Genomic DNA, 15,248 nt, shown 5'->3' on the forward strand with positions numbered 1-15,248 from the left:
TCAGGGTATAAACGAAAAAAAATTCAAGGTGAGTGGTTTTTAAGTAATTAAACCTAATTTTTTATATAATACTCTTAATTCTTGTCTGTACTTGAATATGTTTTCACTACAGCCCATCAAGTCTTTTCTTCTGCATTTACACTCTTCACTTCATAAACCTTATCATTAAGATATTATGATATTAATGGAGGTTAATTAAAGATCACCCATTAGCCATTAATTAGAAGTTCAGGTGATAATTTTTGAATTTGTGCTCTATAATGGCATGCCGCTTTCATTTAATTATTATGCAAAGATTTTAAATGTATTTTTGTTTTGTTTGTAATAATCTTACTTTTTTTGTTTTTCTTTTAAATTTTGTTGTAAGATTGAAAAATTATCAGCGCTATTTTTACCTAGATGTAATGTTGTGAAATAATATGTAGCACGGACTTGGATATGGAAAAATGGACCATGTCCAAACATGGCGAAACGGAGTTATTTTAAGGTTTTTTACTTGGAAAATGAAGTTTTGTGTCCGGAAAGCCAAATTTCGGACACGTTTCCGCAACGGAAAATGTTGATTAAATGAAGTGTTGGTCTTACTTATTGTAGTGGTCCTGGTGATGATGCTCTTGAATGAGTGACAAATGTTTGAAGTGGTTGTTGAGAGATCATAATCTGTAGTCAGGACAAATGTTTGATATTTTGAGTAATTGCATTCACTTACTTTCTGATATTTGCAATCTGCTAATTGTCATTTTTGTATTCTAAATTTAATTTATAGAATCTTGATAGTTACATTATAATTATATGATAGCTACCCATTTGCAGTTCATCTTTATATAATCAATTGAGTGTGTTTTTTAATAAAAAACTATGGATTTAATTGCCTTGTTTTGTGTATTTTCAAGTATAATTTCTCTGTGTTTTGTTAATTAATTGTATGAATTCTTGCTGTTTGCAGTTGTTGTGATTTTGTATTTTATGTTCATCAGGATGGTTCTTCTCAAATTTTTACTGTGAGTAGAGAGTGAAACCATGGATAAAAAGTCATGGCCTTGGAGGAAAAAATCTGCAGAAAAAACAATCATTGCAACTAACAAATTTGACATTTCTCCGAAAGGAATCGATGAACAGGTAACAGAAGCTTTCTTTTGATTCTAAATTATACTAAAGATTAGATCTGTGTTATGAAAGCTATGCATGATTAAATAGAATGAAATGTCAAACTAGAACACAAGAGAGTTTACGTGGTTCGATTAATATGAACTACGTCTACGGACATGAAGAGCTAATTCTGTTATCTAAAATTCATGCTATTATTACATTTTGTTAGATTCCGAAACCTCCGGTGGCCGATGAAGTGAGACCGGTTGGACCTGTTAGGAATTTGAGTGAGATTATAGCTTCAGTGCTCCTTGATTCTCATGCTAAAGATGCTCTTGTGTTAAAACAAGAAAACTTAGCACAAGAAGAAAAAGCAGGTGATTTTTTTTTGAAAGTTCTTATTTTGGATGCTTAATTTAGCTTTTGCCTAATAGAAATAACTTAAGGTTCTCTTATAGGCCAGGAAAAAGCAGAAGTTCAAGTAGTTTTCTTGAAGAAAGAACTAGATGAAGCTATTAAGCAGAGTGTTGCTGCAAATGAAAAAATAACCGATTCAGACGCTGCTTTAAAGCACTGCATGCAGCAACTGAGTTCTCTTCGGGAAGAACAGGAGCGAAAAACACTTGACGCTGCCATGAAGGCGTCAAGTGAGTCTGAGAAAGAGCGGAAACATTTTGAAGAGAAGTTCAGAGAGATGAGCAGACGACTTGCGGATTTAGCTATCGAGAATACGAATATGAGTAAAGCCCTTGTACTTAAAGAGAAATCGTTTGAAGAACTGCGTAAACGCTCTTCTCAGACAGCAGCGGAATTCAATGGATTGATGACTAGATTAGAATCAACCGAAAAGGAGAACACATTTCTGAAATATGAGTTTCATATGCTTGAGAAAGAGCTCGAGGTTCGTAACGAGGAGCTGGAGTATACCCGTCGTTCTGCGGAGGCATCACACAGGCAACAGTTGGAGAGTATTAGGAAAATCACAAAGTTAGAAGCAGAATGCCAGAGGCTCCGTATCCAAATGCGAAAAAAGCTGCTGGGTCCTTTTGCTTCAGCAAAGATGAAGAATGAAGTCGAGATGCTCGGAAGAAAACCGAATCCTATACGAGATTTGGTTCTTCGAGAGACACACTCGGAAAAGTCTCCTGAAATTCCTGTCAGGAACATCAATTTTCTAGTTGAGCAACTGCGAGGTACAGAAGAAGAAAATCGAGTCCTCAAAGACATACTAACCAAGAAGAACGCTGAACTTCGAGCTTCAAGGATCATGTATTCAAACACGGCCTCACGGTTGTCACAAGTCAAGTGTACAAGTCCATTGTCGAATGAACTACATCGAAGTCCAGTTTTTGACACCGGAAGTGATGATGGAGTTAGCTCCTCTGGATCATGGGCTAATGCTCTAATTACAGAGTTGGAACATTTCAGAGATGCTAAACTCAAGAGCTCACCAGACTGCAAGTCCATTGAAGTTTCAGACATTAGTTTGATGAATGATTTTGTTGAGATGGAGAAATTAGCTATACTTTCTTCAGAGGCGCCTTATGGAGATCGTAATCACCTTCTCTCAGCCGATAGACAACTAATTCCAGTCGTCCAACGTAATGCTGGCTGCATTGAAAAAATGGACAATTCTTTTGACTGGCTTCAAGAGGTTTTGAGTGCAATCTTCAAACAACAGCGCATATCAAAACGAAGTCTCATCGAACTTCTCGATGACATTAAAATTGCTTTGGGCTATATGAGTCATCCACCAGTGGAATCAGATGACCAGAATGTGTGCAATCTGCAAGAAGAAAACAAGAGACTAAAAGATGAACAGACGAGTGTAGAGGCCATGCTTCAGACCACAACTAATACGGTTGAGACTTTGACAAAGAAGCTTCAGGAATCAGAAGAAAGAATTAAAAGCTTAAATTTAGAATTGGAAACTATTAAAGCATCAAAGGGAACGTTCGAGGATCAGATTGAAAACCAGAAATTAATCAATGAAGATCTTGATACTCAGCTTGCAGTTTCAAAAGCTAAATTGAATGAGGTGTTACAGAGATTCTCATCTTTGGAAGTTGAATTAGAAGATAAATATAATTGTTGTGAAGAGCTAGAAGCAACTTGTCTCGAGCTTCAGTTCCAGCTCGAAAGGTAACAGTTTTTTTTCTTATTTTCAGTACATGACAAATCATTCTTTGATCTATTAGAGAATTCTGATTTATTTCAATTTTTTTAGCAGTGTTGCAATGAAGGATTCTCTCAACTACAGCATAAATGACGACACGCGACACCAAGACGTAAGTATATGCGGGCTGTTATGTTCATTACCGCAGCCTCTTCGTTTTTTTTTTCAGGCATTAAAGACTCTGAATGTGTTGCTCTAAGCTTATCCTTTTGTTTCACACTATGTTGCACGGAAACTTGTCGACACTCCATTTTTCAACAAAGGTTCATTTCACCCCTCCAATTTGGCACAAAATATCAAAAATATCCAAGTTGGTGGTTTTGGACAAATAAATCCACATATTTGCAAATTCTGAGTCATTTTACCCCCTTACTTTTTTAAAAATAGATATTCTGAATTTATATTTGTTGGGTCATTTTTAGAAAATTTGGTGTAAAATGATCTAACTTGATAAAGCTGTGGGTTTATATGTCGAAAACCACCAATTTAGACACTTTTGATCTTCTGTGACAAGTTGGAGGTGTGAAATGAACCTTTGTTTCTCCATTTTCGGGTTATTAGCCGAAATGGTACCCAACCTTCGCACCTTGTATCAAAATGGTACCTAACCTTTAATTTGTATCAAAATGGTACCCAACCTTCTAATGTTTGTATCAAAATGGTTTTTAAACAATTTCCGGCCATTTTTGATGACGTGGCAACCGGAAAACTAATTTTTTTATACTTTTGCCACATCCCATGACAAATAAAATTTTATGTAATTTAAAAAATTAAAATGAACTCTTATTTTACATCAATAAAAAAATTATTTTTCCGGTTGACACGTCATCAAAAGTGGCTGGAAAATATTAAAAAACCATTTTGAAATAAATGTTAGAAGGTTAGGTATCATTTTGATACAAATTAAAGGTTGAGTACCATTTTGATACAAGGTGCGAAGGTTGGGTACCATTTTGGCTAATAACCCTCCATTTTCATTTCCGAAAATGTTTCCGAAACTCCGAAACTTATATTTATAGCATATTCCTGTTAAAAAAATTGTTTTACTGTATCCTGTTTTATGGTTGTTTCCCGTTTCCAGTGTTTCCGTTTCTATGCAACAACATAGATTTCGCATGAATGCTGAGGTTCAAACTTGCAGGATTTGGAGATAACAGCAGCTTCTTTGAAGCTGGCAGAATGCCAAGAGACTATCCTTAACCTCGGAAAACAACTGAAGGCACTCGCGACACCAAGGGAAGCAGCCTTGTTCGACAAGGTATTCAATACTTCTAATTCAACAGCCACAGCGACATTTAATAAGCACTTGAACAGGCGTTTCTCTTTGCGTGATCAAATGCAAGCTGAAGATACTGCTAAGGGAATAATTGTAAAATCTCCTACAAAAGATTCAAGAAATCTCTCTAATAATGTCACTGCCTCGGGTACCCCAAATACCCTGATATGTGCACCAGAAGCAAAGCCTGATCCGAAACACAAACACAATAACACCTCAGTTGGATCTCTGGCAATAATTGTACCTGTTAAGAAACAAGGAGGAGCTAGTTTTCTAAGGAGGCTGCTAATGCGAACTAAGAAACGAAACAGCAAGAAGTCCCGTTTCAATCCTTAGCGAAGAAGATACAGCTGCGTAAAGCTGCAAAATCGAATTGAACCATGCCAATGTTGCTCATAATTTGGCGCATCATATATGTACTGTTCTACCGTATTGTTCGTTTCTTGTTGCCGATACGGAGATTAGGCAGCGAGGGGCAGAGCCAGGTGTAGCTTGTCTTCCAAGTAATACTGAATTGTGTGTACATATGTGTTTTGAGGGTCTTAAAGGGGTTATTTTATAACACCAATAATTGAGAGAATGGGAAGGCAGACTCTGCCTGTTGCTTTAGTTGAGGTTTAGTGAATGTTTGATGTATATATTGATGGTTTTATTTCATTCAATAAAGTATGTGTAGTGTAATGTAGAAAAGTGATATTTAACCCGAATGTTTCTTTACCCTGTTTGCTAGCACACATGGAAACAAAGAAGCACAAAGACCGACAAAGTTTGCGTTTTTGGTTCGAAAACCGGAAATTCCCAGGAGTTCTTACAGAATTTTTTCGGACCATTTCGATTAATATTGAAGTTGGATACTCATTTTTCCACAAACAAAAATATTTAATTTAATTATTCATATTACAGAATGTTGCCTAGCGCTTATTAGTTAAACGCCCCATTTTAACACTAGCTGTAGATAAACTTGAGTTTCCATTTATATTATCTAGACTTGTGCTCTAGAAGACTAGAACTGTGCGATCCTTCAATTTTATGATGTAAGTGATTATGTCAGCAAAAAGAGGCCAAATTGGCTCCATCTTCCCCGTTTTGTTTTTTCATGAAACTGCATTCAAATGTTGACTTGACTCCTCTAGTCCAAAATGAGCCACATTTTATGCAAATTATTGGTTTTTGTAGTTTTTGGAACTGGAAATTATTGGTCCAAATTCTAGAATAGTTCAATTGCAAGTTATTTTCTGACCATACATTCTTCTTATGGCTAGACAATTATGAGGAGGACTGTAGTAGCATAGTTTCTAAGACTGAGATTACAAGTTCAAAGCCCAAATAAGCCGAATAAGTCAATGGTCATCCCGGATCTTGAACTTGTAGACGAGTTTATATAAGTCAAATTTGACTTATTTTGACAATTTAATCCATAACTCTCTAAAAGAAGTTCAATCACATCCACTCGTGTGTTTTCAGATCGCGTGCAAAGCAACTTCGAAGATGTTTGTATTTGATAGTTTATGCCAATTTCAAAATGTTTGTATTTAATATTTTCACAGTTGTTTTTCATGCGTTCTGAAAATACAGATGTGAGTATGATTGAATTTATTTTAGAGTTATGGACCAAATGGCAAAATAGACCAAGTTTGACTTAGATGATCCCGACCCGTAAATTCAAGGACCGAAATGACCCTTTACTCGTAGCCAAATCACTAATTTTACTCATCTACATTTCTTTTGGACCATAAATAGAGGTTCTTGTTCTGCTTACAATAGCTATCATTTTGTGTTTATCAATATGCATAGTCAAGAAGCTCATAAACTTCACATAATTTTCTTCCCTCTCATGGCTCATGGCCACACAATTCCATTAGTGGACATGGCCAAGCTATTTGCTCTAAAAGGATTAAAGACAACAATACTCACCACTCCTCTCAATGCACCTTTCATTTCCAAACCAATACAAAGAGCCAAGAATTTGGGTCTAGAAATTGATATCATAACTCTGAAATTCCCCACAGTTGAAGCCGGTTTGCCCGAAGGTTGCGAAAATCTCGATTTCATCACTTCGCGAAACATGGCGTTCGATATGGTGATTAAATTCGTCAAGGCGCTATCTTTGTTTCAGGAGCCTCTCGAACAGCTCCTGAGCGAATGCCGCCCTGATTGTCTCATTGCTGACTGGTTCTTTCCTTGGGCTAATGCTGCTGCTTCCAAATTCGACATTCCGAGGCTCGTGTTTCATGGAACTAGTTTCTTTTCTTTATGCACTTTTATGTCCATTGCAACGTACAAGCCACACGAGAAAGTTTTGTCAGAATCAGAACCCTTTATTGTGCCTAATCTTCCAGGAAACATAAAGCTGTCAGGAAACCAATTGCCATCTTACGCGAAACAAGGTTACGAAGCTAATGATTTTACCAAGCTGCTGAGAGAATCAACAGAGTCAGAGCTATCTTGCTTTGGTGTGGTTTTCAACAGTTTCTACGAGCTTGAACCGGACTACGCTGATCATTACAGAAATGTTCATCAACGAAGAGCCTGGCATATCGGTCCGGTTTCACTCTGCAATGTAGACATTGAAGATAAAGCACAAAGAGCTGGTAAAGAAGGCTCCATTGACGAACATGAGTGCCTGAAATGGCTAAATTCCAAGAAACCAAATTCAGTTATTTACATATGCTTTGGATCCATAACCAACTTTAATTCCTTTCAGCTAAAAGAACTCGCGATCGCCCTGGAATCTTCCGGGAAGGACTTTATATGGGTTGTCAGGAAAAACACGAATCCTGAAGAAACTCACCAGGATTGGTTACCTGAAGGATTTGAACAACGAATCGAAGGTAAAGGACTAATCGTCCGAAATTGGGCACCACAGATTCTAATACTTGACCACGAAGCGATAGGAGGATTCGTTACGCATTGTGGATGGAACTCGACACTCGAAGGAATAAGCGCCGGGGTGGCAATGGTCACTTGGCCAGTAGGTGGTGAGCAATTTTACAATGAGAAGTTGGTGACAGAAGTACTCAGAATTGGTGTAAGTGTTGGTGTTCAACAATGGTCATTTTATGGAGATGGTGTTAAAAGTGAATGCATAGAGAAGGCTATAAATAGAGTAATGGAAGGTGCTGAAGCTGAAGAAATGAGAGGCAGAGCAAAAAAACTTGGAAGGATGGCTAGAGAGGCTGTTGAAGATGGTGGATCTTCTTTTACTGATCTTGATGCTTTGATTCATGAATTGAGGTTCAGAGCTGCAAAATTAAAATTTTGATTGTTTAGGTTTAGGATTTTTTTAGCAAAGTAATGTCATTATCTTTAGTGGCTACAAAATATAATATTTTAATATCTAGAGTTTTGACAATTTTAACAGATATTTTTTTTAAAAAAAAAACATTGAACAGTCTGGTCCATTCAATTTATAAATTATGTGTTTTGCATATTTAACCTAAATTGTTAATTTTGACAAAAAAGTATATGAACTTTTCAATTTTTGCAATTACGACCACGTTTACATTTTCATTGAAAAACGGTGCCGTTTAACATTCAAAACGGTGCCGTTTCACATCCAAAACGGTGTTGGTGTTTTAATTGCAAAAATTGGAAAGTTCGTGTACTTTTTTGCTAAAATTAAAAGTTTATATTAAATATGCAAAACACGCGGAAGTTTTTTATTTTTGGTGCATTTAGGCATACATTTAAACAGTTAGTTTAAAATTTCAATTTAATCAAAGTTTTGAAGTTTTTCTTTCTAGTTTGACTAATCATGAATTAAATCACATAAGAAATCTACGTCGGTTAGATGCGTTACGAATTAATTGTTCCAATTTATAAGATTCAACTTTTAGGGATTTACTAGTTTTCTTGGCCACGTGCTACGCACGTTAACGATATCTATATGACCCGATATTTAATATTATAATTGTATATTTTTTTAATAATATATTATTGTTTAAATTTTATTAGACTTGTGTTTTTTTATTTGTTTTTGTTTAATTATTTTATAAAATTTTAATTTTTTTATTAGAATTATAAAAAAATTAGAATTAAGCAATAGATTTAATTTTTGATATTGTTGTTATTAAAAAATGATAATATGATTGAAGCAAATTTATATTATATTTCATAGTAAATAACTAATAAATATAAAAAATATCAAAGATTTAACACAAATATTATAATATGATTATTTAATATTAATGAAACTCGTCATATTTTTTTAGAATTAGGAATTTAACCATAATGATAGTTGTTGCACAATTCCTTTTAGGATTAGGAATTTAATATATAATGGTAGCTACTGCGGTAATTATTTTTAATATGTTTTCTTTATGGGTTAGGAATGGCATCTTTCTATTTGTTAAGCACAAATATTTTTATATGTCACAATTAGAAATATTAATTTGGATAAAATATGTAGAGAGTATATTTGTCCGTGAATAGAAGTGTTCTCCCGTGAATACACTTTTATAATTGTTATAGATTGTAGATATGTTGAATGAACAAAGTTATGAATATGTAAAATTATTTGATATAAAATTTAATAGTGATATAATTTAAGTTTAAGAGTTTTATTTAAATTTCTCTTTTGCCTAATAAAGAAAAAAAATTATACTTAGAACTCAAATTCAAACTCTCTTCTACTCATCAGTCACTAATGCCCAACTGACAATTCATACAAAATTTCAATTAGTTTGGAATATAGTACTAAGAAAAATTATCATAGAAGTGGATAGTTGGATTGTTGTACAACTTTTTATCCATAGAGAGTTGGAACTTTGAGATAATCATTTGAGTGGCCGAGTTGGCTGAGCCCATGCAAATCAACAAAAAGTTTATTTTACCCCTCAAACTTTTAACATAAAAGATCAAAAATATTTAAATTTATTAATTTGGACAAAAATATTTTACAGTTTGTCAATTTTAGATCAATTTGTATCTTAACTTAATGTCAGTCCTACTCCTAACAGTGCAATTTGACTATTATTGCAAAAAAAAATGCAATTTGAATATTATTGTAAAAATTAAAAGGTTTGGTTTAAATTATAGCAAGGCGTAAAAATTTAGTTTTTTTCCGCCATTAAGCCTTATATATATCTCATACCTCATATATTTTGTTTGCTTTGTTTGTAATTTCTTGAACGTCCACAGATATCTCATTTGTTGCCTTCAAAAACGACTCAAGAGCTGAGCTCAATTTGTTTTTCTAGAGATCAATCTAGTATCTATACAATCAATTTTGTTTTAAAAGGAAATTAAAATTAAAAGGATAAGAGATTTTTAGGGGTTATAAGAAAAATTAATTGACAAGGTTAGAAGCAGTCACTAATGTTAAGTACTCCTCGATGTCCCAATCTAATTAAACAATGAGATTCTCTCTATGCATATTGTTTAAGAAAATATCTGTTACGTGACAATCTAATTAAATTATATACATTATATTTATCTTAAAAGTTTTTATTTCTAAAATTGAAGAGGATAAAAAAAATTAGTCAAAACTATGTTAATTAGAATGTGATGTTATGTATCCAATTTTTTTTTATCAATTAATTGGAACAAATATACTTGGTATTTTCAGTTGACAAGAAATTTCTCACCTAAATATCAAACTAATAAAAATTTGATATATCATAAAATAGATACATGTCATCATAGAAGACATCCTTAAAATTAGAAGAGTTTAATAATTTTTTCAATCTACCAAAAAATATGTGTCTTAAATTTATAATTTTCATCATGAAAATCAATTTGTAAATGAAAATGCAATGTTTGTTTGATTAGACGTCCATAGATTAAGATTTAAATTGAAGTCTCTATATTTCTTTGCACATTTAACTCTCCTAGTAATGCTAATTATTCACAAATATATGTATTGGTGAAGCATGCATCCATTGCATTTAAATGGCCAACTTCATTTTAAAGCTTTTAAACTTCTATTTATTTGGTCAGTTTTTAAATTAATATTTTTATCTAGTCTCTATATTTAATCTATATTGAAGTTTTAGATTTTTTTGGACTGAGAATTAGCATGCATTAAACTCACTATGAAATATTTGTGAAACCGTATTTAAATCTCCACTAACTCGATAAGTTAGCAAAATGAGTCTCATCGTCGATCTGGAGAGATGCTAGATAAATAAGAATTAAAAGTACAAAAGCCTATTATTAGAAAATTATTAATACTATTTTAATTATTAATAGTACCTTCTTCGGACTGGGGCCATTTATTATTTTTATGCGAAAATTATTAATTATTAAAACTGAAAATTAAGTGCTGAAAATTAAATGCTGAATTTTAAGTGCTGAAAATAATAATTGCTAATTTTTTTAAGTGCTGAATTAAATAAGTCTGTTTGATAACTGCAAATCTGCGATTACTGAATATTATTAAAATTATTATATTTACATATGAAACCTTTAAAGATTAGCTATTTTAAAAATAAAATACTAAATACAAATAATTTTTAAAATATATATAAACGATATTATGTATATTACACATTTTATAAATAAAAATTATAAATTTTAGTTGTATATGTTGATAATTAGTCCTTTTTTAACTTGAAAATTAATCCTTAAAATAAAATACTAATTTTTAAAATTCTAAAAAACCGTTTAAATCTGATAATCAATATTGTGTGTTATAAACAAAGTACAAATAATATTTAAGAGTCAATATATTAAATAATGACATATATTCTATAAAAATAAAAATAAAGATAGAAAATAAAATATTCATAATGAAAATTATAGTTGCAATTTTAAGTGTTGATTTAAGTATAATATGCTCATTTTTTGATATTAAAAAAATAAAAAAAGTTAATACATGTGAGATAAAATATTTCTATTCGTGAGTAATTATGGAAACTATTAAGGATATAAAGTTTATTAAATGATAAAACTAATATTTACTCCCTCCATTTTTTTTAGTTGTCCATTTAGTTAAAATTGTACATATTAAGAAAGTGGGATTTTTGTCTTAAATTATGAGAGTAAATACTCAAATAACCCTACTATTTAATAAATGCTTTTATAAATTGAGTCATAGAGTCATTTATTAGGGGAGGGATAAATTTGAAAGATACTAGCTAATATTATCTTGAATTTCTAAAGACACAGCTACTGATGGAAAAACACATTTGTCTAAAGTGGCAACTAAAAAAAACTGGAGGGAGTAATAACTTAATGTTTTCAGTAAAAAAATAAGTCAAAATTATTGACTTATTATTTTAAGTGGTTTTTGACTTAACTGAATAAATTAAGTTGAACTTTTTTGAGTTATCAAACCAACTTAAAACTATTAAATTTTTAATATATTAATTTAAATTATAAGTTGGATTATCAAACACCCCTAGAGACTTAGGTTAAGCCGATTCAAATCGCATATTAATGAACAACAATATTGGTGAAAAATAATTGAAACGTATCATGCAAGCAAGTCAAATTATAGATAAGTTCAGTTATTGTTTCCGTCAATGTGGGCCTAGACTGAATGGTTAAGTCGTCTTTAAGTGCATCGAGAGGTTGTGGGTTCGAACCACGCCTCGGTAACTAACAACTAACAACTAACATGAGACTCGAAAGAGTCGATTTCCACCTTTGATAAAAAAAAAGTTATTGTTTCCAATTGTGTATATTCAAAAAATTCATCTATTAGATTCTTTCAATTAAATTAAAAACTAGAAAAATATGACGACTGCAGATACGTTACATGTTCAGACTCGAAAATTCTACTTAAGCAAAGCAAAAACAAACTTTTCTTCTTCATTTAACATGCATGTACAATTGGATGTATATAACAAAATGAATTTATATATCTACAATTATTACTAAATTGATACACATATATATCCGTTTTGTTTTTGAAAACTTGTTACATAGTATATCCTTAAAAATAATGGTATTTGTTAATTTGGTAAGTTATGATAATTTGATCTAATTTATCATAAAATGAGTTAAGAACTATATTTTTTTATACTTATTCATCAATTTAATCATAGCATATATACAATTAGTTTGCCTATAAAACTATACCAATCTTCACTTCACCTTTGTCACTCTATATATTTTCTTCTGATACAAATTCTATTTTTTTTTTTGCATAATGTGTAGTTCATCAAGTGATAATGATCAACTTCACATATTTTTCTTCCCTTTCATGGCTCATGGTCATACAATTCCAACTCTAGAAATGGCTAATCTTTTCTCTTCTCATGGTGTAAAATCAACCATCATCACTACTCCTCTCAACGCGCAAACCATCTCCAAGAAAATTCAGAAATCGAAAGATTTAGGGTTTGACATCGGAATCCGAACCCTAAAATTTCCTGCCGTAGAAGGCGGTTTACCAGAAGGATGTGAAAACATGGATGTTATAATTTCTAATGAGAATCAGAACGGTAAAGATTCGATTATGAAATTCTTTCTTGCTATATCTATGCTTCAAGAACCATTCGAAAACCTAATTCGAGAACTCAAACCCGATTGTCTCGTTTCTGATGCGTTTTTTCCTTGGACTAGTGATGTTGCTGATAAATTTAGCATTCCGAGGTTAGTTTTTCACGGAATTGGCTTCTTTTCTCTATGTACTAGTGAGTGTATTAGTCTGTACGAGCCACACAAGAAAGTTTCATCGGATTCAGAACCTTTTCTTGTTCCGAGTCTCCCCGGGGAGATTAAATTCACCCGAAAGCAACTTCCGGATTCCGTAAAGCAAGCCGAAGAAAATGATTTCATCAGATTGCTGAAATCAGTTCAAGTGTCGCACTACAAGAAACTTGATTTTTGGAAACGTGAGTTGTCGTTGTGAAAATCTAAAATATGGTTGTTAAACGTTTTTAACAACGACAAATGTGGTTGTGCGTGTTGGCGTAATGTAATGTTTTTTATAACGACTTTTTTAAATAATAGTCGTTGCTATAGGTTTTACAAAATCTATAAGATTGGTTGTTAAAAGTTATTAGTAACCATAAAAAATCGTTGTCAAAACATTATAATATTAATTATTATTTTAATATGTTATATAATTTTATAATTTTTATAATTTAAAATACAATTATTATTAAAATTTAATATTTTTTGTTTTTTGATTGATATATTACAACAAAAGTAAAAATTATTTTTATAGTGAAGGGTGTGTTTCTTTTATAGTGAGAATGCATCATTCTCATTTCACTTATTTTCAATGTGGGATTTTAACTATTCCTTCTTTCTTTTAGCAACGAAATTATTTTTCGTTGTGAAATGATAATATTTAAAAACGACACATATTTAATCGTTGGTAAAGCTAATAATTTACAATGACATGATTAGTCGTTGTAAAATAATTATCTTTAAAAACGATATAAATTAAATCGTTGCTAAAAGTATAACTTTTAATAACAATTTTATTAGGCGTTGTAAAATACTTATATTTAGAAACGACATTAAAATAATCGTTATAAAAGGTATATGTATTGTAACGATTTTAATGATCGTTGTAATAGACCGTTGCTAAAACTCACTTTTCTTGTAGTGTCGGTTAAAAATAGCTATGGGGTTGTTGTCAACAGTTTTTATGAGCTCGAACCGCTTTACGCTGATTTTTACCGGAACGAATTAGGGCGAAAAGCATGGCATATTGGTCCGCTTAACTCGTATGGCAATAGAAAAATTGAAGAACGTAATGATGAGAGTATAATAAAATGGCTTGATTCCAAGAAACAAAATTCTGTTGTTTACATTTGTTTCGGCAGTTTAGCTAAGTTTACTAATGCCCAGCTTAAAGAACTTGCAGCCGGACTTGAAAACTCCGGTCATCAATTCATTTGGGTAGTCCGGAGAGACAACTCCGACGGAAACACTAAAGATTCCGACGAAGAATGGCTGCCGGAGGGATATGAAGCAAGAACGAAAGAAAAAGGGAAGATTATAAGAGGATGGGCGCCACAAGTTGTGATACTTGCACATCAAGCAATCGGAGGGTTTGTGACTCACTGTGGATGGAACTCAACGCTCGAAGCCATAACTTCCGGGAAGCCGATGGTGACGTGGCCGATAGCGGCGGAGCAATTCTATAATGAAAAGCTGGTGACGGAGGTTTTGAAGATTGGGATTGGAGTTGGAGCTAAGGAATGGGTTAGGCTTCGTGGTGACTATGTTGAGAGTGGAGGAATTGAGAGGGCGGTTAAGGAAGTGATGATCGGAGAAGACGCGGCGGAGATGAGGACTAGAGCGGAGAAGCTGGCGGAGATGGCGAGAGTTGCCGTTGAAGAAGGTGGTTCTTCTTATTCTGATTTTAATGCTTTAGTTCAAGAACTGAGATCTCGTCGCCTATGAGTCAAAAGTATTTTACCTAGATTCCAAGAATTTTATTTCAACTATAGCTTAATTGTAAAACTTAAATGAGTAGAATGAGTTTTTATTGATATAGAAGTGACATAATTTTATAAGTTTATTTTAAAATAAAAATAAAAACTAAAATAAAAAATAATTTTGTACATTTTTGTTTAGATTATATATATACATCACTAGTCGTAAGCTCGCGCATTTGTGCGAATCATATTTAAGTATAATTTAAAATATTATTAAATTTGAAAAAATAATATAAATAATTCATACAAATAATTTTATAATCTATAAGTATTAAAACAAAATAAATTAAAATTTATTCTAATAACCCTACTGACGAATTGTTTTAAATTAATGAATATCTACGATATATTTTTTATATTTAATATT

At 32.2% G+C, this 15,248-nt stretch overlaps 3 protein-coding genes across 9 annotated transcripts; all 3 read left to right on the forward strand.

Moving 5' to 3' along the window:
* The first annotated feature begins 103 nt into the window (after positions 1–103).
* Positions 104–5,258, forward strand: LOC126660306 (filament-like plant protein 7). Of its 7 annotated transcripts, none has more exons than XM_050353719.2 (6): positions 104–232; positions 947–1,119; positions 1,319–1,466; positions 1,548–3,231; positions 3,317–3,377; positions 4,407–5,258. In XM_050353719.2, exons 2-6 carry the CDS (start codon positions 1,021–1,023, stop codon positions 4,875–4,877), a joined length of 2,463 nt encoding a protein of 820 aa, XP_050209676.1. In that variant the 5' UTR covers positions 104–232; positions 947–1,020; the 3' UTR covers positions 4,878–5,258. The 7 variants fall into 7 exon arrangements, with proteins under 7 accessions (XP_050209676.1, XP_050209677.1, XP_050209678.1 ...); XM_050353720.2 differs by having other exon boundaries at positions 978–1,119; XM_050353721.1 differs by lacking the exon at positions 104–232 and adding an exon at positions 510–691.
* Positions 5,259–6,293: 1,035 nt separating this feature from the next.
* On the forward strand, positions 6,294–7,879 carry LOC126659592 (scopoletin glucosyltransferase-like). Its single transcript, XM_050352889.2, has one exon. The coding sequence runs from the start codon at positions 6,328–6,330 to the stop codon at positions 7,801–7,803; it is 1,476 nt and encodes a 491-aa protein (XP_050208846.1). The 5' UTR covers positions 6,294–6,327; the 3' UTR covers positions 7,804–7,879.
* Positions 7,880–12,597: 4,718 nt separating this feature from the next.
* Positions 12,598–14,941, forward strand: LOC126659593 (scopoletin glucosyltransferase-like). Its single transcript, XM_050352890.2, has 2 exons — positions 12,598–13,331; positions 14,060–14,941. The coding sequence occupies exons 1-2, from the start codon at positions 12,634–12,636 to the stop codon at positions 14,844–14,846; spliced, it is 1,485 nt and encodes a 494-aa protein (XP_050208847.1). The 5' UTR covers positions 12,598–12,633; the 3' UTR covers positions 14,847–14,941.
* The last annotated feature ends 307 nt before the right edge of the window (positions 14,942–15,248 follow it).

Source organism: Mercurialis annua, linkage group LG8 (assembly GCF_937616625.2).
Source record: "Mercurialis annua linkage group LG8, ddMerAnnu1.2, whole genome shotgun sequence".
Classification (NCBI taxonomy): Eukaryota; Viridiplantae; Streptophyta; class Magnoliopsida; order Malpighiales; family Euphorbiaceae; genus Mercurialis; species Mercurialis annua.